General features: G+C 48.5%; 1 protein-coding gene across 1 annotated transcript in view; it reads left to right on the plus strand.

The window, feature by feature from the left end:
* The window catches only part of LOC8028676 (atrial natriuretic peptide-converting enzyme-like), a 31,707-nt gene that overhangs the window by 4,825 nt on the left and 1,274 nt on the right, over positions 1 to 25,608 (plus strand). The window contains exons 3-8 of the mRNA XM_029989994.2: positions 3,934 to 4,173; positions 8,828 to 8,950; positions 13,874 to 13,984; positions 16,999 to 17,133; positions 18,162 to 18,281; positions 20,620 to 20,742. Of these exons, the coding sequence (XP_029845854.1) occupies positions 3,934 to 4,173; positions 8,828 to 8,950; positions 13,874 to 13,984; positions 16,999 to 17,133; positions 18,162 to 18,281; positions 20,620 to 20,742 (852 nt within the window). The remainder of the gene's footprint in view (positions 1 to 3,933; positions 4,174 to 8,827; positions 8,951 to 13,873; positions 13,985 to 16,998; positions 17,134 to 18,161; positions 18,282 to 20,619; positions 20,743 to 25,608) is intronic.

The following is a 25,608-nucleotide window of genomic DNA, read 5'->3' on the forward strand; positions in this document are numbered from 1 at the left end:
TGGCTGAGGAGACATGGTGAGATGTTCGGAAAGTATTCGCCACAGCTTGCGTTTTCTTTTAAACTCTCGGGGACTTGCGGTAACGCAAGTCCCCGAGAGTTTAAACTTTTAACTTCTTTTAAACTCTCCGCATACAAATCTCTCCACTAACGCTATGCTATACGTGGTAATGCTATGCTGTATACACACGGCGACGCTACGCCAAAAACGTTCCAAAGCTACAAAACGCACAGATTGCGCTTTGGCCTCAATGCGCCTTTCGGACGTCGTCGTTTCAGGGACGTGCTCCGCGAATCGCAGTGACGATAGGCTCTTTTTCAAAAGTTCATCAAGCAACATTAATGATCGCCATTGCTTGGGCTCCAGGCACGGGATTGAATCTGAGTACGCAGCACTCGTACTCAATACAAAGATTTTTTTTTTTTAGCAAGCGGGTGTACCAGGTTGATGGATAAAGAACGCGAAGAGCATGCGTTCATTTAGTCGAGAAGCAATGAGCTGGCGGAGTGGCACCTCAAAAGAGTTTTAATGGCGCGCCAAAAGCCTGAGCGAATCGTGCTCATTGCGTAGTAACACTTGAAGTAGTCTTGTTAACTTTAAATCAAAAATAGGTTAATGTATCGCTAAGGAATGAGCTGGTTGATATTATAGGGAAATAAAATTAATCGACATATTTTACAAAGCAGGACGAGTCAAGAAGAAAACAAAAATTGACAAAAACGAGAGAAAGACAGTCTTATTGACTATTTTCAAGATCATAATAGTTTTACCATTAGTATCGTTTCGGTGGCGGGGAAGGCTCATTGTCCCTCCTGCGTACATGAAATTTTTCAGAACTATTTGTATTCCGAGCTTCGACGTCCGATGGGGTCTCTCTATTCTCCGCTGTAATTAGCTGTCTTCGTGTTCTGCAAAAGAAAAAAAAATGAACTCACAAACTCTTTTTTTGTTGTTTTCTAGAACGTGTGCTTTTTATTTTTTTTATTTTTTTTTTTTTTGCTTTCGGCATAATGCTGCGAGGAAGTTAGTAACAGTATAGTTTGCGAGAAGCGGGATATTCTCACTGCAGTTTTTGGGATAAACATGAGCCTCACAGATCTCACAGATCTCCACGGAGCAGAAAACTGCACAACAGCGTGCGGCTAGCTCAGCAGAATGATTTTTGTTTGTACGAGAACTCGATCACCGAAGGCACTTTTTAAAAGACCGGAAGTCGCACCCGTAGTGCCTGTGTCCGACCTGCAGGTGTTTGTCAGATGGAATATAGGGGTTGACTCGTCGACTGTTGATCGAGTATACGACCCACGACGGCAGCCACACAGGTCTTCCAAAGCCTACGACTTGCCCAGATAGAGCTTCTAGTCGCTGCACTAAGGTGACACCAAGTTCCGTCTGGAAGACGAATGGGAGCCTATTTTCCCCTCGAGTCACATTGAGGGCCAATCAATGCCTTATCGATTATATGCACCCCCCAAGCAGGCGCTCACACGCGCGCACGCAATTGCCATGATGCAACTGTGGCAGTCTAATCGGCACCAATGTGTAACCCTCCATTCGAACATCGGAATAAACCACAACAACAGCAGCAACAAACAACGCACACACGCGCGCTCACTCACACACACTAGACACACAAACTGCATCTTACGTCGAAACGAAAGGACCCTTAAAAAGAATGTCGACAGAGCCGCCGGCACGTGACTTTTTTGCGTTCAGGAAGAAACGTGCCCGGCGGCGGGGTCACTTGTGCCGTGGCCTTCGAATCGAAGTTTCGCGGGCGCCAACATCCTTGCCACCCGGTGGTCGTTGCGAACATCTCTCCATCGTCTCGCTTCTTGTGGCGGACAGGATATGTTCCGCTCACTCTGCCTGCGTGAGAAGGGACATAAACGACGAGCAAATATAGGCCGTATTCTAGATTTTTCTCGCCACCCTCTCGCTTCGCCAACTGTCTCCGACATTGCGAGTCGACAGGCTATCGTTTGCTTGTTCGCGCGATCGTTTCTGCGGCGGAATCCGGTCTTCCTCTTTTGTAGGACACGTAATCGGCGATTGAGGAGCCTTGTCTTCGCGCCGTGAGGTTGCAGTTAATGGATGGTGGTGGACGGAGGTCCTGCCGGGGGCCCCTCTTGGAAGCCTTTGGCACACTTGGAGGGCTTCTGGCTGGCGCGGTGTTGTAGACACACGAAGCGTTTGGTGTTCGTTCGAGTTGAACTTATTTTGCTTAGTAGCCCGGGTGAGCTCCTGTAGCGTGTACAATGCATCATGCCGTAAGAACTGTGCCACTGTGCCATTGGATAACTGGAGATAACGTTCGTTCGATGGTTATATATCACTGACAGCTTCAGAAATGCGCGGCGTTGTTTATTAGGTTTACGCTTATGGCTTCAAGACCCGGTCCTCGGCTTTCTTGTCGTGCATTTCAGAGGTCGAGTCAATCGGTTCAACCAGCACGATGCATAAGCTTAACTTTATGTTTATTTTTTTTTTAACGTTCACCCGGTCGTTTTAATGCGGCTTTCGTCCCCATTTCAATACGTAGGCGCATATTATCACGTTCGAAATTTCGAAACCACTTGTCTTCGGGAAATATTAGAATGATCGGAGATGGACTAAAACGGATTCAAACACCATGTTCACGTTGTGGTTGGAGTGCTTGCTAGCTGAATTTTTTGTGGTGTGCCTCACAATGGGGCAACAGAAAGGACATCGTGATCTTTTTTGTAAACTTGCAGTTGTGCCAGTGTCGTCTTTAGCATTGGTTTCTTTATAGGACGACTTTGGGCGGCCCTTATCTGATGGGATAAAAAAATAATAAAATGATAGTGCCCATCCTACGTGCTGGCATTTTTATTAGAACAGAAGAGCAAGCGCATTGTCGTCTTCATTGCTCAATTGACTCGGGTGTTAATCGAGCTAAAATGTCTCGAAAAAGGAATTTCTTTACACGAAAGTTCTTGCTTTCCTTAGATTTTTATAGCAGCAGTTTGAGAAAACGCTCGTCTTTTAGTGGTGATATTTTCTGAGTCCCGAGCTCATAGCTTTATCTTTGGCAGTGGCTTCAGCAGAGCGAGAATTCGTAATGGTGCGCGAAGAAACTCGGGCTTGCAGCCTTGTAGCGGAATTGTCGTACAAGTAATTAGCACGAGAAAAGCTTGGAAAAAACATTAAAACGAAGTACAGGGCAAAAAAAAAAATTAAAAATATTCATCAAGTATTGGAATATGTTATAAGTGCAGAGCTTCATTTCGAGCGGAAATATACACGCTGCACGAGATCCTTATGGCGCGTGCCATTTTTAGCAATCGAGACACGGAAACGGGCCCCGCAGCCGCTTTGCCTGCGGGCCGCGGCCGCAGTGATTTGCGGGCCGCACATGGCCCGCGGGCCGTGTGTTTGAGACCTATGCTCTATGTGATGCGTGCGGCCGATTGACGACTTAATGTGTTGTGCGCAATATAAAGTGTAACGACGCTAAGCGCGCGTGTAATGCAAATATTTCGTGGCCTTTAAATTAGGCAAATATTAACGCCACCTATAGCAATTCATAGTTGTTTACTTCTTTTTTTTTATCAATTCGATGGTTCCCACTGGGCTTTGTGTATGAGGCTAGCTTTCCGTTACTAACTTCCCCGGTTAGTAACTGTCATCAACAATCCCATTACTAACTGCAGTTGCTAACGACTTAGTAATATATGTAACAAAACTAACCTCCCTGCGTGTTTCTTTTTTTTTTTTTTTTTTTGCGCATGGTTTAGTTTAGCAAGCTCGCAAAAACGACGAGCGCCGATGCATTTTTTTTTTCTCAATTCGGATCGTTAGCTGTGCTCAGATTTGGCGTGGAAAAGCGGAGATTCGTCCTAAGGTGCACTCCCGTTCCGGTAAGTATCTAAATAATCGGTTCGATAACATGAGTGTGCCCCGTGCCCACAGCGGCGGCGTGCCGGCCTCGGCAGCTGTCCCTGTGCGACGACGTGCTGCCGTACAACTCGACGCTGCTGCCCAACCTGGTCGGGGACCGGGACCGCATCTCGCTCAACCGGACGCTGCTCTTCTTCGCGCTCATGCTCAAGACCGAGTGCAACCCGAGGCTCAAGCAGCTGCTCTGCTCGCTCCTCGAGCCGCCGTGCCGCGCGGGCAGGCCGCTCCTGCCCTGCCGGAAGTTCTGCAAGGGTGAGTGCGACGATACGGCGTCAGTGGCGCTGATCGACGCTATACCTAGACTAATAAAAGCTCGCTCGTTTCTTTATGTATGGGCACCGAAAGCGTCTGGAATTGAGCCTTCTTTTTCGGAACTCCACCGAGCAGCGTTGGCGGTCGCCATTTCCCGGGGACGAACCGTGTGATTGGTTCCGTGCTCACGCCGAGTGTTGACGTAGCCCTCGCGTCCTGCTCGGAGTGTATACGCTCCCAAACAATGGCGGACTCGGCTGATTGGCGCAGCGGGTACCAGATGGCGCTTCTTTTTTGAAAAGGGCATAATAACGCGAGGCGTGGTGACTCTCGTGCGTCTCATTGTCACTCCGCAGCCAATCAGATTGTAGCATTCTTCGATAAGAAAGTCGAAGAGCTAATCACGAAGCGAGCAGTATGAGCGCATAGAAACCGCGCCCGGCATTTGTTAAGCTGTCAGTGGCGACAGTTCATTCCAATAACTGCCTTTCGCACACTGCCAGCTTTGTCTATACTGGCGCGTTTTGCTCATGCGCAAAGAGTTGTTCGGCTAGAGAGATACAGCTTTCTAGACAAATATTACCGAGATGAAAAGTGCTGCAGTCATATTTCCGAGCCAAATGCCGAGCGTCCTTCGACGCGTTGATTGGGCACGAGACACAACTGAGCACCGACAGAACGCTCGCGTCCAATCAGCGTATTCGCTCGATCTGTACTGCGACGACGGCAAAATTCGAGCGCACGGGCTTCGATTCTTCTAGGTAGTGCTGGCTGTGGACACGTGTGCGGTGAGTTACTCCACGTTAGCTCGCAACGCGTTCTACAAAAAATGGCAGCGCGCAGAAAGCAATTATTGAAGTTTCAACGCCGGGCATCGACACACTGATCGAACAAAAAGGCCCAACCGAACACTGACGCGCCGCACTCGTAAGAGTCATTTCCAGTCTGTCAACCTTGGACGTAATGTGATGACGTTAAAATCAGAGTGCGTGGGCCTTCCCATAAGTATAGGCGCGGTGCTGCGCGTACACGTAGCTTCTTCCGTTCAGATCCGTACTTGTTCGCAAAAAAAAAAAAAAATAAATAAATAAATAAACGCGTTGTGGCACTTTGAAAACTGGTTCGATATACACTTGGCTTGTCCGAGGACCCGCTGCCAATCCATCGTATACAAAAGACAGTCTTCAGCACACTGTCTGGAGCGGGCTTCCATTTTACGACAGTCCCGTCGCATTTGGCATGCAAACACTGTCTGCGGACATGAACGTGAAGAAAACATGCTTTCATCGTGCTTGAGGTAATTCTGTCATCGTGTCTACAGTTAACTTGTCTTTTGAACGATGTGCGAGTGGTGTCGCTGCGGTTTTAGCCAAGTACCCTCTGCCACTTTCCAACGCGTTCCTTTTCGTGTGGGACTGCTCTCCTTTCCCGTAGCATATTCTTCGTCGAATACGCTTCTCAGCAATTTGCAATTTCACGGCGCCGCCTGCCCGCCCATCACGAATCTTCAAACGCTGTTATGCGCCCTCCTTGTGCCAAATGAATGACGCCGTTAAAATTTCCCGTTCACCTCCCAACGGCGAAAACAGATGACAAGCGCTGAGAAGCGAGATCCTCGATCGAGAGTGGCACGCGCCGCCGCTCTGACTGTGTATATTTCGAACCAGTTTTCGACGACCCGCCTCGTCTTATACGGGCTGGGTCAGCTGTCGCCGAGAGAAAAGATATGTACGAGGAAAGGTGCCGCGCGCTCGAGGGTTACGTGGGCGCCGGTGAAGCTCCGTGAGGGCAAGGTCACGACGCCGCTGTCTGGCTTTGGGAGCCGGTAACGGATATTAGTGCGCTCTTTCGACTGCGGCTTCCAGCGGTCCACGATGGGGCAGTAATCGATACGCTGTCGTCGGCCCCAATTCCTCGGAGAGCGAGCTAAAACAAAAAGAGAAAAATAGAAATAGGATTAAGTCGCCCCTTGGCCACGCAAGCTCCGTTAGAGAGACTCCGCATCTTTCTTTCTTTTTTTTCTTTTTTTTTGCATTTCCTCACCCCGTAACCCACTATCGTACATAGAGTATATTCAGGAGCTTTTGAGACACGTTCTTTAACCTGGACAGGATTTAGCGAGAGTATAAATTGCCAGTATATCTCCCGACCGCGATATCTTGTTAATCGTGTAAACTCAGGGAGCGAAGTCGGCGGCGGCAAATGTCAATAAGCGGCTTTTTTTTTTAATTTTGAAAGGGTGCGGAGATTGTGGTTGATACAGGGATGTATTGGAGGGATAACAGATACGGGGCATCCAGTGAGCTTTTTTCGGGGGCTCTCAGTTCTGGAATCGATGAGCTTAATTTAACAGGTCCGGCCGTGACCTATATTTTAAGTTTCAAGTTACGTAGGCGATTTCATGCCTAATGTTAATTTAGATTCACGCATCATTCCAATTGTCCATGGACAGTACGGCGGCACCCATAAAAGTGCTAAATATGAAAACGAAGATTAATTTTACGCGTTTAGGTTAAATTTATTGTGAGTAACGTGTCAGCTTTGTTTGGATAGGATGTATTGATATATACTAAAATATTTATCCCGAAGTCGGTTGTCCTGGGGGGGGACATGGCTGTGACATTAAGGTATCGCCGCCTCTAAAGCATAGGTTGTACTTTAGATTCGACAGTTATTATACATTTATGTGCTTGACGCGCCTTAGCACCGAACTCCGCCAAAGTGCTCATTCTACTCAATCGTACTACATTTCACCGAGATGTGAAGAATTATCGCCAGCATTGCGCCAAAACTTACCTTCACTTTTTTTTTTTTTTTTCCACTGAAGTTACACCACCGAACTATATAAAAGTAAGCGACCTTAAAAAAAAAAAAAAAAATTGCTTTTCCACTTTGAATAACACACCATTTGCCTCAGTCATCGTATCGAAAACTGACAGTACTGTGGGAAGTTCCACCATATTCCTCATTGTTTCACGATCTGTTCGGGTGGGCGATCTAGCTCCGTTGAGTGCGCTTCTCCTTGCGCCCTGCTGCAGTGCGGAGAAGTGTCATCCGTGGGCTTTAAATATTCTGAATTTGGGTATTCCGCTCCGCCGCAGCGCAGCCACGTGCCTACAAAAAAAAAAAAAAAAAAATCCTTTTGAATGGGATGGCGCACGCGCGCTCGTCGGGTTTTGGGGAAAAAAGGTTTGACATGCGCTGATGTGTAAACGCTACTCTGCAGTAAAATTGTAAACTTTTCAAAATAAAACAGCATCTATATCTTAGGCTACGTATATCTTAGGTTAAGGTATTCCGGTTAGTTGCGTGCTAGGTACTTGAGTATAGCCCATATTCTTTCTAAATAGAATTAGGTGTATAGCTGGGCGGCACAGTACGATTATTATTATTATTATCATCTAAGCTCCCTCGTTTAGTGATTATCCCTATGAAATAATAATTGAGGTTGTGTGGATATTCCTACAGCGTGTAGTTGGTCAGCCATTTCAAAGTTGCGACGAGTCTCCCAGCAATTTAGCCAATGCAGTATACAACCGCTAGCCTGGGGTCTTTAACGTGCACCACGCAGTAGTGATACACGACCGCACGCCGGTACGATGCTCATCCAGATCGAAACGGGCAGGGGTGGGGCTCGAACCCAGGATCCCTGGGTTCTGCAACGCGAACTTTCGCTCCACGTGCTCCGAGTTGGTGTGCGCTAGCCCACTCGGCCAGCGCACACCTATTTTGGCCTTCAATTCATCGAGGGTGCGCTACATAAAATTAAAATAAAACCTAAATAGGATTTACTGCAGATTCACACTGTTCCAGATGGGTATGTTGTGAAAACTTGCCTTTTGATACGACCGCAATTCGCCGGAACATCTGTGCTTCGTGCAATGCGCGGCATACGAAACACGAATGAGCCGTGATGAAACTTATAGTCAAACGCCGGTATGTGAGTGGGTTCGATCAAGAAGGAATATTTATCGCCCACATCCAGACTCTGCATTATCATTCAATTCTCTAATTTTTTGTTTCTAAAAAATACTTCTCCATTCGACTTTTTTTATGATGGTAAGTTTTTACGATGTTTCCGCAATATGAACTGCACATCATCGAGTACGTTCTGAGCACGCGCGAACAGCACGCTCAGATAGGGCGTCCAGTGAATCTAAGAAACTATGGGACTGATCCCATACTTCTGCGGCCCGGTATGGGTCGATGCCAGTGACCCGCAGATGGGTCACTGGCATCGCATGTGCCCAATTTCCTACGCTTATATACGGTTCGTAATCAGGTATATGCCAGTGCACCTCGCCGCCTCTCCGTGTGACGCAAACAGCGACGATGTTGGCAGTGGCGGCACTAGTGTCAGCGGCACCCGAGGCGGTGGCCCGCGGCCACACCTCCTCCTCCTCCTCCTTTCCTCCTCTCATCCCTCCGCCCCGCCGTCTCGTGGCCCTCCGCGACAACCCCCCCCCCCCCCCCTCCCCGTCTTGTGGCCCTCCGCAACACCCCCTCCCCCTCGTCTCCCGCCGCGACACCCCCCTCCCTCCGTGACACACCCGGAGCGTTGCACCCGAGGCAGTTCGCTCCCCCCCCCCCCCCCCCCTCCCTCCCTTGTGTAGCCACTGGATGTTGGTCCCCTGTCGGTCCTGTCTTTACGCAGTGGCCACGGAGAACTGCCAGAAGCTGATCCCGGCGACGCTGGCGCTGTCGCGGGTCTTTGACTGCCGACGGTACCCGGACTCCGACAGCCCGAGCGTCTGTCTCAACCTGGCCAGGAGCGCCTGTACGATGAGTTTGGGAAACCTGCGGGCTGTTGACATTCGCGATACACGCACTTATGCCCGTGCCTTTGTCAGCACTGCAGATGCTTGTGAGATGGATACTTCATTTCACAAGCATCTGCAGTGCTGACAAAGGCACGGGCATGAGTGCGTGGCTTTGGAAAGTGCCTTTTAAGACCTGTTCACACATGCAGCGGAGCGCTACAAGCATAGCACTGACTTCGCGCTAAGCGCGTGCTGACGGGAGCGTTCACCAGCTTTATATTGCACCGTCAAAACTGTTGCTCATGGCAGACGATAAGTAGCTAACGGCACGTGAGCAGCGCTACATCAGCGCTTCGCTGCATGTGAGAGCCGCTCTTTATGCACGAGTCCTTGTACACCCAAAAGCATTCTGCTGACCTAGACTCACGCGCCTGTGCCTTTGTCTTTATCGCGGACATTTGTGACATGGAGTAGTAGACGTGTTTTAAGCACGCACCAGATGACAGTCGCCATTGCTGACCTTGTATTACCGAAATGCCGAGCCACTGAAACGAGCGTTGACGAGACTCCACAAATGCCAATGCTGCGCAGAACGGTACAATATATACTAAAATAAAAAAAAAAAAGTCGTCAGCTATGGTAATGATGAAGTTAAGTAAAACTGAGGTTATGGCGGTGCCCACGCAAAGCTGCTTAAAAGCGTCTATAAAAATGTCTTCGTGTGCGCAATTTGTCGCCCCTGAGAGTCAGTCACTGCTGTCTATGCTCGCATAAAGTCCGGGAGTGAAGGCCGCACCGCGATGCACGCCGACCACCGATCGTTGGACTTCTCTTAATCAGGTCAGCCAATACGTGGCTCGCGTGTGACGTCATCAAATCATGCTGGTGGTCATTCCTGGCTCTTCTTGCCAAGAGAATAGAACTAATGCAGTGGTGCAAATCCATGCTGCAGAAGACACGCCAACACAAGCCATCGAGGTGGCCTTGTTCACCTCAATGGCTTGTGTTGGCGTGACAGCAACGGCCGTTGAGGTGGCCTTCTTCAGCAACCAGGCCACCTCAACGGCCGTTTGCTGTGACGTCAACACAAGCCATGTAGGAGAAGGGCGGTTGGTATGATGCACCAATGGTCATACGGTTCAAGCGTATCAAGGGAGCGCGGATTTGTGTTTCCATAGTTCTGCCTCGTTACTAAGCGACTCGTTTCAAATTATCTCATTTGTTGTTGTTGTTTTTACTTCTAGTTGTTGTTTCACAGGATCAAACAATTACACTTTGTTTTGCCTCATCTCCAGGGAACGGGCGCCGTATAGTGTCGCCTCATCGCAACGGTGGCCCAAATATAGCTCGCAAAAAAACTCGGCGAGACAAACACGGGAGACGCGTAAGGCGTTTTGCCATTGTTCCTCGATAATGAGCCTTCAATTATAAGCGACGCCGTAACTCGTAGTAACACTAATACCGTTAGGCGAACAACTACCTACCGTGCGCGAGCAGCACAATACAACTGTTTCTTGTTTTGTTTTGTTTTTAGCTGAAACATTTTGTAGCGAACAAAAACAATGAGGCTTAACATTATTACTCGGACACCAGCAGTGCAGCAGGAACAAAATAAAAGAAAAGCAAACAAGCACAAGACGAGCTCTATTCAAAAATAAGAAATTGAAACAACAACAAACTATTTACTTGTTTCGTTTTCTCCCTTTTTTTTAACAAAAAAAAAAAAAAAAAGGGGGGGGGCATTGCCCCGCAAATTAAAGAGGACAACTTTGGCTTTCCCGGCTACCGTAAACGAGTACCGCCGTAAAGAGGCTAATTGCGCGGACCGCCGTTTCGGTGTCGACCTCCATCAGGCCTTGACCCCCGCAAACCTTCCCCCGCGCACCCCGCCGCGGGATTGAGAGCGAGAGCCTTTGAGGACAGACGTCTCTTGTTCGCGTCTTGTTTATTTCACGCGTCTTCTGTTTAGTATACATGAACTCACAAACGCGGCCATGAAAGGGATGGCTATTTCGTTAGGAGAACGAAGCCACCGAGCTCGGTCAAAGGTCATTCTGATTCTGAACCGCTGACTCGGGCTCCCACGCCATGGAAAAGACACGCGCGCTGTTCGCGGGATGCATGATGGCTGAAGAAATCTGCGGACATGACGTTCCAAGCATCTTCGGAACATGTTTTAAGCTTAGAGTTATTATAATGTACGCTAGAGGTTCAAATGGAGCAACTGTGCTGTTGCAAATGGAAGCAGACAGCAACCACTCGGAAACGAACTTCCGGTGAAGTGTTTATTTTTATGGGAAAAGAACGAGTGCATTTTTCTCTCTGCGCCCGATTATAAGAGCAAGTATCACGAATAGTTTGTACGTACTAGGTAGATTTGAACAATTCTCAGTCACGCAGATGAAATAATTGGCCAGTTACGGCGTTTTTCTTTCCAATTCGTGGCATTAAAACGATGATAAAACGGCTTCGTACGTGTGTTTATGTGCACTGTCGGACACTGTTAGCGCGAACACGGCGTCGGCGCTTTCCATTGCATGGGGGGATATACGTGCCAAACGAAGGAAGAACGTGTGGAAGATCAAGAGAGACAGCAAAAACTACGCAGTAACACTGGATCAGTAACTCTCTATGTGTGCAGGCGGTCGAAACAAATTGAAAGCCACATAATATAGTCCGACATGCAATATTAAGTCCTGCTTTGTTCTTTCTGCTCTTGAATATGTACGAAGATGCTCGTTCTGCGCTCAAAACATCACCCGCACGCTCGAAATTTCTGAAAGTACGAAAAAGCCAGGGAACAGGTGCCCGATAAAGGCTGCCCAACATAGGCAATAATAATTTAAAAAAAAGAAACACCTTTAATAGCCCCATACTTTATTCGTTATGTTGTCAATGTTTTAACTGCTCGTAAAGATACACGACGGGGTCATTATCATATATGTGACAGGAGTTGCATATTAGCCGTACATAAGCATTACCGGAATGCTGGCGAACTTTGAAAACACTCTAGGTTCCTTTAGGTTGTTATTTTGCTTAGAATCGTCGCTCCCTTTTACACACCTGCTATGGAACAGGGGTTTGGGCCTGAAATATCGCGAAGTTTAACATCGCTCACCGGTAAAGAAAAATGCGCTAACTAAAGCAATTCTACTTTTACCATGTTAACAAAGGTACATACTATTCGGTACAAGCCAAGTAACAAAAGTTATTTATGTAATTTTCCGGCAAAGAGACAAAATGCGCGCGCGTTTTCTCACAGGAATGCGCAGGACTCGGGAGTATACCGCAAAAGTAGACTTTAGTTGCTGGCTTCAGTTTGCGTCACGGAAATAGCGCGCCAGTTGAACCTCTGGCGTACATTATAAGAACTACATGGTTTGAAGCTTCATACATGTGTATGCTTAGAACATGTCTGCATGCAGGCAGTCTTTCGTACGACCAACGTATACAACAGGACCGGCAAACCAAAAAGAAGTATACACGTTGCCTGCAGACTGTCTTTTCTATGATATATATATATATATATATATATATATATATCGTTATTATTTCGGGATGACGTTATCGAGCTCGGCCTACGTCAAGATACGAGTGTGACGGTAACATTAGCGAATGAATGATCCAATATTTACTTGTGAGTTATTAAAATATTAGTTTGAGGTTTTACGTTCTAATCAGACATTCCTAAAATTTGTATTATTGCCACGAAGGAACGCGGAGAGCGAGTCGCCTGCTTCTTGCACGGGGGTAATTGCGGTGACGCCACAACGAGGCGGAACTCTGATTGCCTTGGACTGGAAGGATAGTGGGGGGTGGACCTCAATTCTAGGTGCCTTGAGGTCTACCCACTATTTTTTTTTTTTATCAGCCAATAAGAGCATGGCGTTCTGATATCATCGCAACCCCTGTGCAACAAGCAGACGAACTTGCACTCCGCATAGAGATTCAGCAATGAATCTCTACATCTTCGTCGCCTAAAGTCACGCACAATTGCCAGCGGTGGACAACCTGCCGGAGGCCATTGTTATAGAACTCCTTGTTTTGATTGTTGAGGAATCGCTCCACTTCAGTAATCACTTGGTCGCCGTCCTTGAAATGCTTTCGAGCTTGTTTGGCCACACTCGAAGCGTCTGCGACATTTAATCACGATGTCATAAACTGGGGCGTTGTCCCCGAACGCCGCCACCAGCTCGCAACGAATCTCCTTGGCACTGCTTCCCTTCAAATGGAGAAAACGGATCACTGCACATACTTCCGCTGTCCCGACGGGTTGTGCCATTTCTGTTTAGACGCCCTAGCGGCGTTCCGCGAAACTATGCCGCGCGATGTTTATACCCCGCCGAAACTAGAGGGACGCACGCTCGTGTTGATGCGTTTTGTTCCTCTTTCATCAATTTTTGGTGCTGATGATACAGTAATTATAAATCGTAGATAAAAGAGAAAGTTTCGTTTCGCGCTATTCACTGGCGAATTTAATATTTGGCTCATCAACCAGTCAAAGGTGCGGGAGCTACATGGGAAGACCGAGACTTCGCCGCCTGCTCTTGGTCAGCTCAGTCCAGCTGACCAATCGGAGCAGCCGGCGATGTCCTTGCTCCTTGGCCCCGCCACCTAACTTAACCCCCCCCCCCCCCCCCCAAAAAAAAAAAAAAAAAAAAAAAAAAAAAAAAAGCACACAAGAAATTGACGTTTACGGATCCGCCTTTGCCGCGATACTCAACCAGCGTTAAAATCAAACTTTGAAATTCACTTCAGCATTCCCTTTTAATAGTGGCTTTTAACAGCATTACCTTTCAAATACATTTTGAAGGAATCTCACAAAGAGAAAGAACAATTCTAGGATTCTAAATCCGGAGGCGACTCTTTGCAAGTTCCGCTTTCCGCGAGAGGCCGAGCGCAGCGACCGATTCCGCCTCCGGGCCTCTCTCGCCTTGCAGCGTGCCTTCGGCAGGAGCACCAGTGCCCGGACCTCACCTGCATCCCGCGCCAGTGGAGGTGCGACGGGGTCAGGGACTGCCCCCTGGCGGCGGACGAGGCGAACTGTACGGGTGAGCCAGGCTCGTTGCTGTATCACATCTCCCGCCATTGATGACGTCACTTTCGGGCTGCTCAAAACGCATATCGATGAACTTTATTTCATTCAAACGCCCGAGAGTGGGGGGAGCAACTTGAAGCAACTTTTGGTTTCTGTCGTCCTCTTCCTCTTTCTTCTACTTTGGTTGCTTCAACTTTCTCCGCCCGGTTGTTTTAAGAACATCGTAAACTCACACCAGCTCGCCTGCGCCATCATTTTACTATATTGTTTATTTTGTGTCTGCCTGCATACCCTGTGCATGTGCGCGCGCGTATGTGCGTGCGGGTATGTATTTGTGCGCTCTGCCTTCCACGGTTGCGATTCGAGGATAACATGTACTTCTTCTTTTAAGTTTGCGAACACAAGATGAAAGAAAATAATAATAATAAAAAATAAAATCAGCCGGCGCGATAAATTGCAACAAAGTAGTGGCAGGCTTCTCGGCACAACACACGAGCTACGATACCGAAGGCAAAGCCCAACTCCGCTGCGCCGGAGACGCGCTTTAGGGCCGCTTGCTAGCTCTCTCCTCTCTTTTCTCTTTCTTTCTCTGTCGCTTGCAATCTCCTCCTTTTTCTTCCAGCGTAGAAGAGAGGGAGAAGAAGGGGGAGAAGGCACCTTAGGGCAGGGACCGGGGTGGGGAGAGGCGGGAGAGGTAGAGAGAGAGAAAAAGAGACATAGAGAGAGAGAAGAAAGAAAGAGAGAGAGAGAATTAGGGGGGGCACGTCCTCGAACCCTTCAATAGACCATGATTGGTTGAGAACGGAGGGAAACAAAAACACGTAAGCGCAGTTTACAGGTAAACCACGATAAAAACAAAAACCAAGCAAAAAAAAAAAAGTGCACGGACGCTGAAAATTTTCAGCAGCGATTGGTGAGCGCCCTTTGTTGCCAAATGCCCCGAAGCGATCCGGAGCGACGTCCACTTCCCTTTATTTAAGTAAAAATACGAGTGAGGCTTAAAGGTATGGTAAACCGAAATTTGGATTTCAAAAAAAAAAAAAAAGCAATGTAGGAGATGTAGGCGGGACGCTACAATCCCTACAACAGTACTCGTAGGGCGATATCTCGAATGGACGGCCGTATTTTTGGAAAAAGAGGTCGAGATTGAACCAGGCCGACCAGGCGCGTGACGTCAAGATATCTCCCTCTTCGCTTCACCCCCTCAAGGCGGCGAGGCGGTGAAGACGCGAGGCCGTTCCCTCTCCTTCTCGGAGAAACAAGACGTCAACATATCTGTCAAATGCACCTTTTTTTTTAGAAAAATACGGTCATCCGCTCGAGATATCACTGTGTGAGTGATATTTTGGTATTTGTAGCATCCCGTTGTACGCTTTTGCCGCCGTGTTTTGTGGAATCCAGATTTCGGTTTAGCATCTCTTTAAAAAAAGACATAAAAAGAAAAAAAAATGTTTTTCTTTAAAGTCTAATTGGGACACGCGTGTCAAAGAAATAAATTTTACATGAAAAAAGATTTTTAGAGCAATATTGATGGCGAGAGATTTATTTGAAATTCTGCGCGCAAAATCCATGACGTCACGGAATGGTCATTCGTTCAACGACTTTCCACCTCGACGTGAAGGCGAAGCAGATCCATCTCTCCTCCACGCGCCCGAAATCCCGAGAGAAAAGTAGAAAGGAGGTGACTACCGACTAAATCGCGTCTCGCGCCGTCAATATTCCTCTAAACCCCCCCCCCCCCCTTTTTTTTTTTTCGCGTAAACTTTTTTTGGCCGCACTGTCTTATCGGCACTTTCGTACGTGTACAGTGCGTGGTCGCACAGTCTCTCCGGCCACTGCTGCGCAGGTTTGATCGTGTTACGTCAGTTCAGTTGCGAGTGCGATGCGAGAAACAATAGCAATCCCACTTGTAAGTTGCACAAAAAAAAAAAAAAAAAGTAACACGCAATAATCCGTTCTCTTTTTTTTTTTTTTTTTTTTTATCTAAGGGTGTGTTTGGTGCCGGTACTTTGTACACCGTATGGAGAAAGTATTTTATCGCAATGAAATGTGCTTGGATAGATACAGAAGTTCGAGGAAGACGAAGGCACAAGTGTCAGCCATAAAGAAGGACGCCCGTCCGCGTTTACAACTAATGACAACATTAAGCGTGCACGCGTGAACTGACTCTGACGTATACAGACGAGTGACAATAAATGACGTAACAAATTGTTGTCAAACAAGCCAAGGCTCTGCCTCTCAGGCCCGTAGCCAGGAATTTCTTTGGGGGGGGAGGCACTTAATTTTTTCTGAGTGATGTAATGGCGGCTATAAGACCAATACAAATAATTACCTTATAAGTTGATTCTGCAATATATAGTTCGTAAGCGAGGGTAAAGTAACTACTCTAAGGCCCTTTGACTTCATTCGAAATTCGCCGCTGTTTCCTAAAAATAACTGATGCACCCCCATAAGTTCCATAACCACTGAAGCAATACATATCGGTTAAAAAAAGAAACAAAAAAACACTGTATAAGGGATTGGAGGTACGTCATACAAAATTGTGTTAAAAAAGTACTTCGCTTTGAAAGTACATTGCATTTATAATAGTTTACTTCGTGTACATTATAGCCAGCGGTCTCGCACTACTTTACTTGAACTGCATGACCTCTCATTTACTTTGTACTTTACTTCAAGTACTTATAGGTGCACTCTACCCAGCACCGTATACATATGCACCAACTATACCAGCAATGAACTATCGCAGACAATATGAACTGAAACGGTCCTTCACGCTTGTTCGGTGTACCTGCCAGTTTTTGAGAAAGCTGTGGTCCCAACAAGGAATGGAACGCGATGTTGAAGACTTCGGACTTTTTGAGCGATTCAGATGGAGCTTGTGGAGACGTGTTTAGAAAGACCGGATCGGGTACTTCGGCTCATACTGTCCGCGGAGGCGCTTCACGCTTCTCTTCTCATTGAAGGCTTCGTGGCGATGAAGAGTGCACAGCCATCGTCCCCTGCTGAGGAGGCGCTTCCTTGACGCAGGCAAGGGGGCCTCAACGGTATGCAGCCACGAAGAGTTCCGCTGCGACTGGCGCTGCATCCCCAACACGTGGCGCTGCGACGGCGAGCCGGACTGCCAGGACGCTGCCGACGAGAGGCACTGCCCGCCCAAGCCAGGTGCTTCGACGGCGCTAATCTCGAATGGTTTTTAGTTCATTAAAAAGCGTCAGCCTTTCCACTCTGGTGAAGAAGGAAGACCAGCGAAGCTGTGCTATATGGTGGGAATGAAGTAATGGCCGGCCGCAAGTCGGCAAGCCGGAGAGGAAAGGCTCGAAAGGTTGCCGTCATCTATTAACGACGGCAATCAGACAACCGGCAAGCCGGTTGTCTGGTTGCCGCAGTAGCTTATAGATGGCGGTAGCTGTCCAAAGTTTTGTGTCATCTTTTGTTCGCTGACGGACACGATACTGGGGAAACCAGCCCTTAATAGCTCCGGTGTAAAAATGGTATCTATGCGTATATATATAAAAATACCCGGATTTGCTAACATATTCCCCGTGTTTCTGGTGATTCAGGGCAAGCTTTTAAGTCATAAGTGAATCATTAAATTTCAAATTTCCAGGATGACGTCCAGGAATCGTTTCCAGTCGTTTGAACTTGAACCAATCCCTATAGACTCCCCTCCCTTCCCTTGAATTCCGCATGCAGGGGGGGGGTTTCTCAAACATCTGATACGCTGCCCCCGCCCCCCTCTTCTGGAAACGCCTGCGTCCGCCCCTGCCCCTCAATCAGAAAATGTCAGGCATGAAAAATCCTCGTGGAAGGAACATCCCCATAGAGCAGGGGTGGCCAGACGGACATATTCAAAGATCCATTTTAGGTAAAGAGCCGCAATGACTAAAGAGCGTGGAACTTTTTTACATTTTTTGTCTTCTCAGTTGGTCGCGGCAAACTCCACTCATGAAGCGATTGCTGTGTATCTTTCTTTATCGCCAGCCTCTCGTAAAACAAGAGCCCTGTCTGACGTGTGCATGGTGCTACAAAGCCGACAAGTACAAGCCGGGATGGGGGGATAGATTTATCAGAGCCGCGGACCGTGCGTGGGCCCCCGAAGAGCCGCATGAGGCTGGCGAGCCGCAGTTTGTCCAGTCCTGTCCTAGAGAGTTGCTTCCCCGCCCGTCACCGCGGGGCTGTTCTTGCCGCAGTGTGCGGGTCCGGTCGGTTCCAGTGCCGGGACGGGTCCGGCTGCTTCCCGCAGCGCTGGGTCTGCGACGGCAAGGCCGAGTGCCGCGACGGCAGCGACGAGCAGGACTGCTCCAAGAAACGTGCGTACAGGCTCGGGCCCTCCGCACCCCCGCGTGGCAACCGTACTCCATCTCACAGACATCCACAGTGCCGATGAAGGCTTTGCAAAGTGCCCTCTACATAGAATCCCAGGATGTACTAGTGAAAAGAAGGTGCCACTGGTCGTCTGCAACACACCGTTTCACCTCGCGGTTCACCGCAGGCGCAGAGTATGCTACGAGCTATCAAAGCCAGTCCAACGGCGTGTGTCACGAGACTTTTAAGAGAGGCGAATGAGTGAGCGTGTGCGTTTACAGCTGTGCTATGCGTGTGCACGCTCGTCACTGCCGATTGTGGGAAGAGGAATTAGGGAAAAGGAGGGGACAGAAGGGCGCGTGGTCACGTAGTATGTTCACAGCGCTGGATTGACTGCGATACGGTCTCTGTTGTCCACTGCGGTCCATCGTAAGGTGGTTGGTCGACTCGGGCGGGCCGTGCCTCCGAACGATCGGGAACAAGCGTCGCAGTTCGGCAGGGCACTCGGGCGTTCAAGCTAGAGATGGGGTCCAGTGGTTGTGGCCGCGGACCACCTCGGTGTTTTCAAGATTCTCACAAGGTGGCGCCACCTCTACGAGCAGAGCGTTCTGCTGAGCTAGGTTCACGCACCTGTTGCCTTCGTCTGCACCACATATCCGTGAGATGGGAGTACGCATCGCACATTTGGAAATCCCTACATCTGTATACTGCACCGCAGGGTACTCGGCATGCGGATTCGGTGGGTGGCAAAACAAAAGTGGGGGTGGACACTTGAGAACCGTGTGCATTCTACTGCAACCTTTTCCCCCTCTTCCCCTTCACGAGCAGCCTACCATTATATGTTCGGCTAACCCCGCTGTTGTGCTTCCAAAAAAAAGAAAACACTAATTGGATCATGCTGACAAAGACCGAGAGCACAGACTGTGTTGTGAATGAGTTGGGCACATGCTTTGTGTGTATGTGATGTCACATGACGTCAAAATGTCAAGCGAAGTCATGGGCCTCACATGGCGTCAAGTGATGTCAAGCGAAGTCATGGCCTCACCCAACACTACACATGGAGTAGTGTTTTCTCAGAACATGTCCTGGGAGAGCCATATTGAACATTTAAATAAAAAATTGTCAAGAACTGTGGGTATTATATGTCGGCATCGGTATTTGCTTCCTACATCTTTTAAAATATTATTATACAAATCATTATTTTATTCCCATTTAAATTATTGTTCGTTAGTTTGGGGTACTACCACTGCAACTAATCTTGAGGAGGCGCACCTACTTCAAAAAAGAATGTTGCGAGTAATTGCAAACGTACCTTATCTTTCGCACACGGAAAACCTGTTTAAAAGTTATCATATACTCAGCATTCACAATCTTTATAACAATAGGCTATCCACAAAACTTAGAACAGAATTTTTTTACAACACTACGATCCCTGGTAGAATTGTCTGCTTTGCAGCAACATATCGTACCATACCAAATTCGTAATCCAGATTACTGGCACGTACCAACGTGTCGGCTAAACACTGGAAAGGAAATGTTAGCATACCGAATCCCAAAGCTTCTAAATGTATTGCATTCTAAAGGTGTCTTTATAGATAGATTAAGCCTGGGTGGATTGCGATCTGTCACGCATGATTTTGCATATATAGATTTATGCGATTTTGTTTTCTTAGTTTAAAAGTGTGTTTTGTGTTGATTTGCGAATGTCAACTAATAGGGTGCTCAGTGGCGTTTTCTAGTTTCATGTTTTTTTTGTTTTTTTCTTTCGTATTTATTGTGATTATGCACGATTTTTTTTGTATATTGATATTTCCGGCGCTTCTGCAGAATGTACTGAGACTGAGAACTCGTCAAGCCGCGTAGCGCGGCTTTTTTTCTTGGCTCCACCATTAGGTGTAATGGAAATAAACTGTTATTATTATTATTATCACATGACGTCAAGTGATGTCACAGTCTGTCGTGACGTACGGTTCTTAATGACGATTTTCTTATTCGGCTGATAAAGCATATTCTGCAAAAAAAAAAAAAAAGAACTGCGTTTTTAAAGGGGCAAAGATGAAAGAGCGTGTTGGTGAAAATACAGGAGCCAAAGAAAGAATAAAAACACTTAGGGACAAGGACAGACAGCACAGTTCTTTCATCTTTGCCCCTTTAAAGACGGATTTCTTTTTTTTTTTTTTTCTTTTTTGTTACAGAATATGCTTTATCAGCCGAATGAAAGAACTGTGCTGTCTGTCCTTGTCCCTAAGTGTTTTTATTCTTTCTTTGACTCCTTTAAGTGACGTAAGAAACGTGAGTCTGTGTCTGTGTTAATGGAGCACGATGTCCCTACACGCCCCGCAGAATGCACGGCGGGCGACTTCCGCTGCGACAACGGCATTTGCATCCCGTCCCTGTGGCGCTGCGACGGACACAACGACTGTCGAGACGGCAGCGACGAGCGCCACTGCGGGAGCTACCTCAAAGGTGAAGTCCCCCTTTAATCCGTTTCACATTTCGACCGCCAGGTCGCGCCAGCTTTCGCTGCACACTGGCATAGGCAGCACTTCCCGGCTTCCCTCCTTCGCGTCTTTCCCGTTGGGTGGCGTCGCCTCTCTTGGAGTACGCTAGGGCTAATTTTTTGCTATTGGCGGCGTGCGCGACCGAAAGCGTCGCTGTGGTCGGCCTTCCACGATTGGCCCAAAAGCTGACTATGACGTCGGAAAGGGTATACCATCGACGGAAATAAGAGGAATGAAAGAACTTCAATTTCAGCGGTGTTGGCAGTGTTGCTTTGAGAGCGCAATGATTTCAGGCTTCCACCATGCTATTTACAAACACCATCGAACTTGTTGTTCGCAAGGTAATGACGTCACAAGGGGGAACCATAGGAGGGCGCCACCAAAACATCTCGCCGCTAATACTCCGCGACAACTTTTCTTGGCAATGCAGTGGAAGGTACAGGCTCGCGTCCCCTCTCCCATTTTGAGTGTGCGCAGGCTCTCCTCCTCCCCTATTTTCGGGGAGAGGAGGAGAGCCCACACTCAAAATGGGAGAGGGGACGCGGGACGTACCTTCCACTGCATTGCCAGGAGGAGTTGTCGCAATTTCTTCCAGCTCGCTCTCTGCAAAAAAGGAGTCATCACTATCACTGTGAATATTCCCTTTCATCAAAAAATGATGAGATCGCAACGGATGCTACGAACCACCTTGGCCAACCCAACGATCCACATGACTTCACGCCCCGCGCGTGGCTCCGCCCAACTAGGTCACGTGATACACTCCGAGACAGGTCAAAACACGGCCGGTCTCGACGCGCGCGAGCGCGCGCGTCGAGACCGGCCGTGGGTAAGGGTAAAATGGAAGCTCCTCCCACCTCTTTCCACTTTAGCAGACCGAATGGAAATTGACTACCGTGTTTATTAAAACATAAGCGGACGTTGCTTGTTTGCTTCTTTCTCGCGGCATTTTTTTTTTTTTCTTTTTATTGAAGGATGATTTTTAAGTGCAACCAAAGGAGCAGAATTTCTGGGCCTATCGAGCTTATCCCAATGGTCATCCGTGTCATCCGCTGCACGCCGGTGCAAGGCGGTGGGGCTCGACGAGCGCGCGCCAGTGCGTAGTAATAGGGAGTTTTCGTAGATCGTTTTCGCCGCCCCGCAAGGCCCTCCGCAACCCGTTACGATAGCGGGAACTCCGCAGTCAAGACTATCGGCGCGCAGGCGCAGTAGCAACTTCTTCGTTGCGGAATGCTTAGCGGAGGAGGCAGCGCGGTCTACGAAAACTCCCTAATGACTATTGTCGCGACCATTGCCGGATTTAGAGGCCCAGTTGTACTGACACCCCCCCCCCCCCCCCCTTTCTCCCATGGTTGCGACTCGCGAGTAGCGCAGCGCGAGTGCTTCGCAAATATTCCCAGCCTCGACCGCTAGACTGAGCAAAAACCGCGGCGCGGCGCAGTCCTTGCTCACATGCTTCACGCTTTACGTTTTTTTGCAGTATCGTTTTCGCTTACAGTCGCCGTGCGGGCAGTAGCACCGCACGCTTCCATCTACTTTTCTTTCTTTTACTTCAATTCTTTTATTTTTTGCAAAAAATCTAAAAGGCCACACGCGAAGCGCGCAAATAGAGTATGGAACGGTCTTCAATGTTCCTCCGTTGTGACCTATTCTGACAGAGACGGGCGAAGTTCGCAACATATGCGGCCAACGCGGCTGCCACGCGGAGTAACGAAATTCAAACCCCGCTCGATCCCCCCCCCCCCCCCCCCCCCTTGTTTTTTTGTGCTTTTTTGGGGAAGTTTTAGCTGATTCTCGACTGTCGTCGTGCATTCTGGTTCGGAACATCCCTGAATGTACTTACCTCGTGTATGAAAGCGAACAAACTCACCTCATGACACGTTTATTTGAATTTCTCCATTAGTCCACCATTTTCCATCTGTGGCCAATATACGAAAATCTGTGAAGGAAGTGTCTTTTCGCATGTCAAGCCTCCCCTACCAGGGTAGAGGAAAGCAGAGAGCGGCAAGAGCTTGCAAACTGGCAATCGCTCGATGACGCCGCACAAATGTGCTCATGGCGGTGCACAAGGGAGCTTGTGCAGCGTCTGAGCTCATTTGTGCGGCGTCATCGAGCGATTGTCGGTTTTTAAGTAGACGCGGAAGGTGGCAGCACCATCGTTTTGTGCTTTGAAATAACTGGCAGTGTTCGCAAAGAACCCTAAAATCGGCCGTAGCATAGCCTCCTCTATACTGACAAAGCCTGGCAGTCCGCCACGCGACGCGGCCTCCGAAAGTGAAAAGGTAGGGCGGCAGGGGCGGCAGACAAGAATGAATAGATGGATGAATCCGGCTGAGCCCTTTGGATCGGGCGGTAGCTTACGCCACCTAGCCATTTTGTTTTACCATTAATGTGAAAACTATATTCACTCCGCACTGCAAAGAAAGTAAGGCTATAAAACACCCTTGCCATCAGTTAATAAGAAAATACCTAGTTTTCTCTCGCTTTCTGCCACCATTCACTTAATCTTTGCTTGGTAATCTCTACTCTCTAGAAATCCACTCTTCCTTCGCTGTCTCTAAAGCCCAATGACTTTATTAAATCTATGTTTTCTTCGGTAGGCATAGGATGAAGCCCTTTACAGCAGAGTATCAAGTGCTCAGCCGTCTCGTCCTCCTCTCCACAATCAGTGCCCACTGTATCCATTTCCCGGTGCTTCCCTCTGTATGTTCTGGTTCGCAGAACACCGCCCTCGCCTCCAACAGCAATGAGCTTCCCCTAGAATTGTCATAAATGCTTTCTTTGGCAATAACTGTTTTCTTTAATCTATAGCTTCCCAGAGCCGTCTTTGTCTGCATCCCCTCTAGCCACCGATCTCTTTCTGTGGCCTTAACTTTCTTCTTAACTGAGACCTGCTCTTCCGTAACTCCACTATAGCTTAAAAGCTTTCCTCTTAATTTCCTAGTGCGCTGTCTCCACTTTGTGTCTATACTCCTCATGTATAAATAGCTGAAAACCTTTCGTGCCCATTGCTCCCCATCCATTTGCCTCAACCGATCCTCAAATTCTATCTTGCTCACAGCTTCCCTGCTCTCAAATGACGCCCATCCCATGTCTCCTTGTAGTCCCTGGTTTGATATTTTGTAATGTGCCCCCAAAGACAGCCTACCTACTCCGCGCTGTTTTATTTCTAGTCTTGCATGTACTTCGGATTTCATGCATAGCACTGCGTTTCCAAAAGTCAAGCCAGGCACCATGACAAGGGGCATGTAACGGGCGCCCCGCTGCGGTGAGAAACCGAAACACACTTGCCCCGAGCACGGTGTAAGATACACTCTTTAGGTGAGGGCGCGGGGGGTCACCTAGCTGTGTTTGGAGATTTATGTTTGTCCTTTGTCCCTCTTGTTCCCCTTCTCCAGGGATTACTTTCATCATTCTTGTCCAGCTCGCTTGCACCTTTGCATTTAATTGCATTATAATTTATCGGCAAGTCGCCAGCGTCGCGAGGAGCGCGCTGTCCTTAGAGTTCCTGTATATAGCTACATTCGGGGGAGCATATCAAGGAACTCTATACTCTGTTTCATACTTAGCGTGCAACGCTGTCAAAGCTACTGGCGCGAGCGTGGGGCTCGATCTCGTTGATCATTTGCACGCGTTCTCGCGCAAACAAAACCATAGATGAAGCCGCGCGCTCGCGCCAGTAGCTTTGACAGCGTTGCACGCTAAGTATGAAACAGAGTATAGCTGTCCTCACCTGAAGAGTATTATCTTCAAGGAGGCAGCTCAAGTGCAGACGCAGCCGATGCTACGAGCGCGAGCTCTGGGCTTTCAGCGTCCCTGTCAAGCACGCGCGCTCGTGCGGTGCAAGCGCTACTCAGAGCCACATGCTCGCGCTCGTAGCATCGGCTGCGTCTGGACAAGCTGAAACCGAGTCTAGGAGGGGTGATGATGATTAATGGTTTAATGGCGCAAAAGCGACGAAGGCCATGCTGCGCCAGACTACAAGACTAATGCGACTCACAGTAATGTCTCGGAGGGGGCACGTTGCAATAATGGTGAAGCCGAGTCATAAAAAGTTTAAACGACGTTGTGGCCAACGTGACCGTAAATCTATCTGGCAATTGGTGCGCGTGACATGTCACGTGTGAGATGGATGGTTGATTGTAGAATGATTCCTTGCAGGCTTGCGCGCGCTCCGTCCGGCAGGTTTTATCAAACCGAAGGCTAGACTGTGGTGTACTCTAGTACCCCTTAGCTAGGCGAAGGCTAGCTACGGTCACGTGATGTGGTCACGTTGGCCTGATAAGTGAGGAGAGTATGGAGGAAAATGGGAAACAGGCGAGGCGTCAAGGGAGCATGGCTTGTGGAGGCTACGCGCAAATACTTTACTGAGGGGAATACATTCCACTCCTCTCTGACGCGGACCTCCACTCCGTCAGGGCTGGATTCGGCGCTGTAGGCATTCTGTCTAATGCAAATGAGCAGAGTGGAATGTATTCACCCTAGTAAAGTATAGACGCTTTGCACACGCGCCAGATTGAGCCGCCATAGCTGACCTCCTCCTGTTTCACCGAGATGCCGAGCCACCGAAGCGGGCGTTTATGAGCCCCCAAAGAGGTCTATGATGAGGAAAAGGACGCAGTAGCACCTAAAGTCGCAATAACCTGTTCTGCTGTGGTAATGATGACGTGAAGCGAACGGAATAAGGGGAAACAAAAACTGAAGGTCGCTTATGGCGGCGCCCATGCACAGCTGCTGCAAAGCGTCTATTTGCTACGCGGCTGGCGTCATGCCCTCTCCTACCCCTCTATCCTCCTTGATTATCTTACACCGTGGCCCCGAGCGATGGAATGTC

This window comes from Ixodes scapularis, unplaced genomic scaffold (assembly GCF_016920785.2).
Source record: "Ixodes scapularis isolate PalLabHiFi unplaced genomic scaffold, ASM1692078v2 PGA_scaffold2__306_contigs__length_199485367, whole genome shotgun sequence".
NCBI lineage: Eukaryota > Metazoa > Arthropoda > Arachnida > Ixodida > Ixodidae > Ixodes > Ixodes scapularis.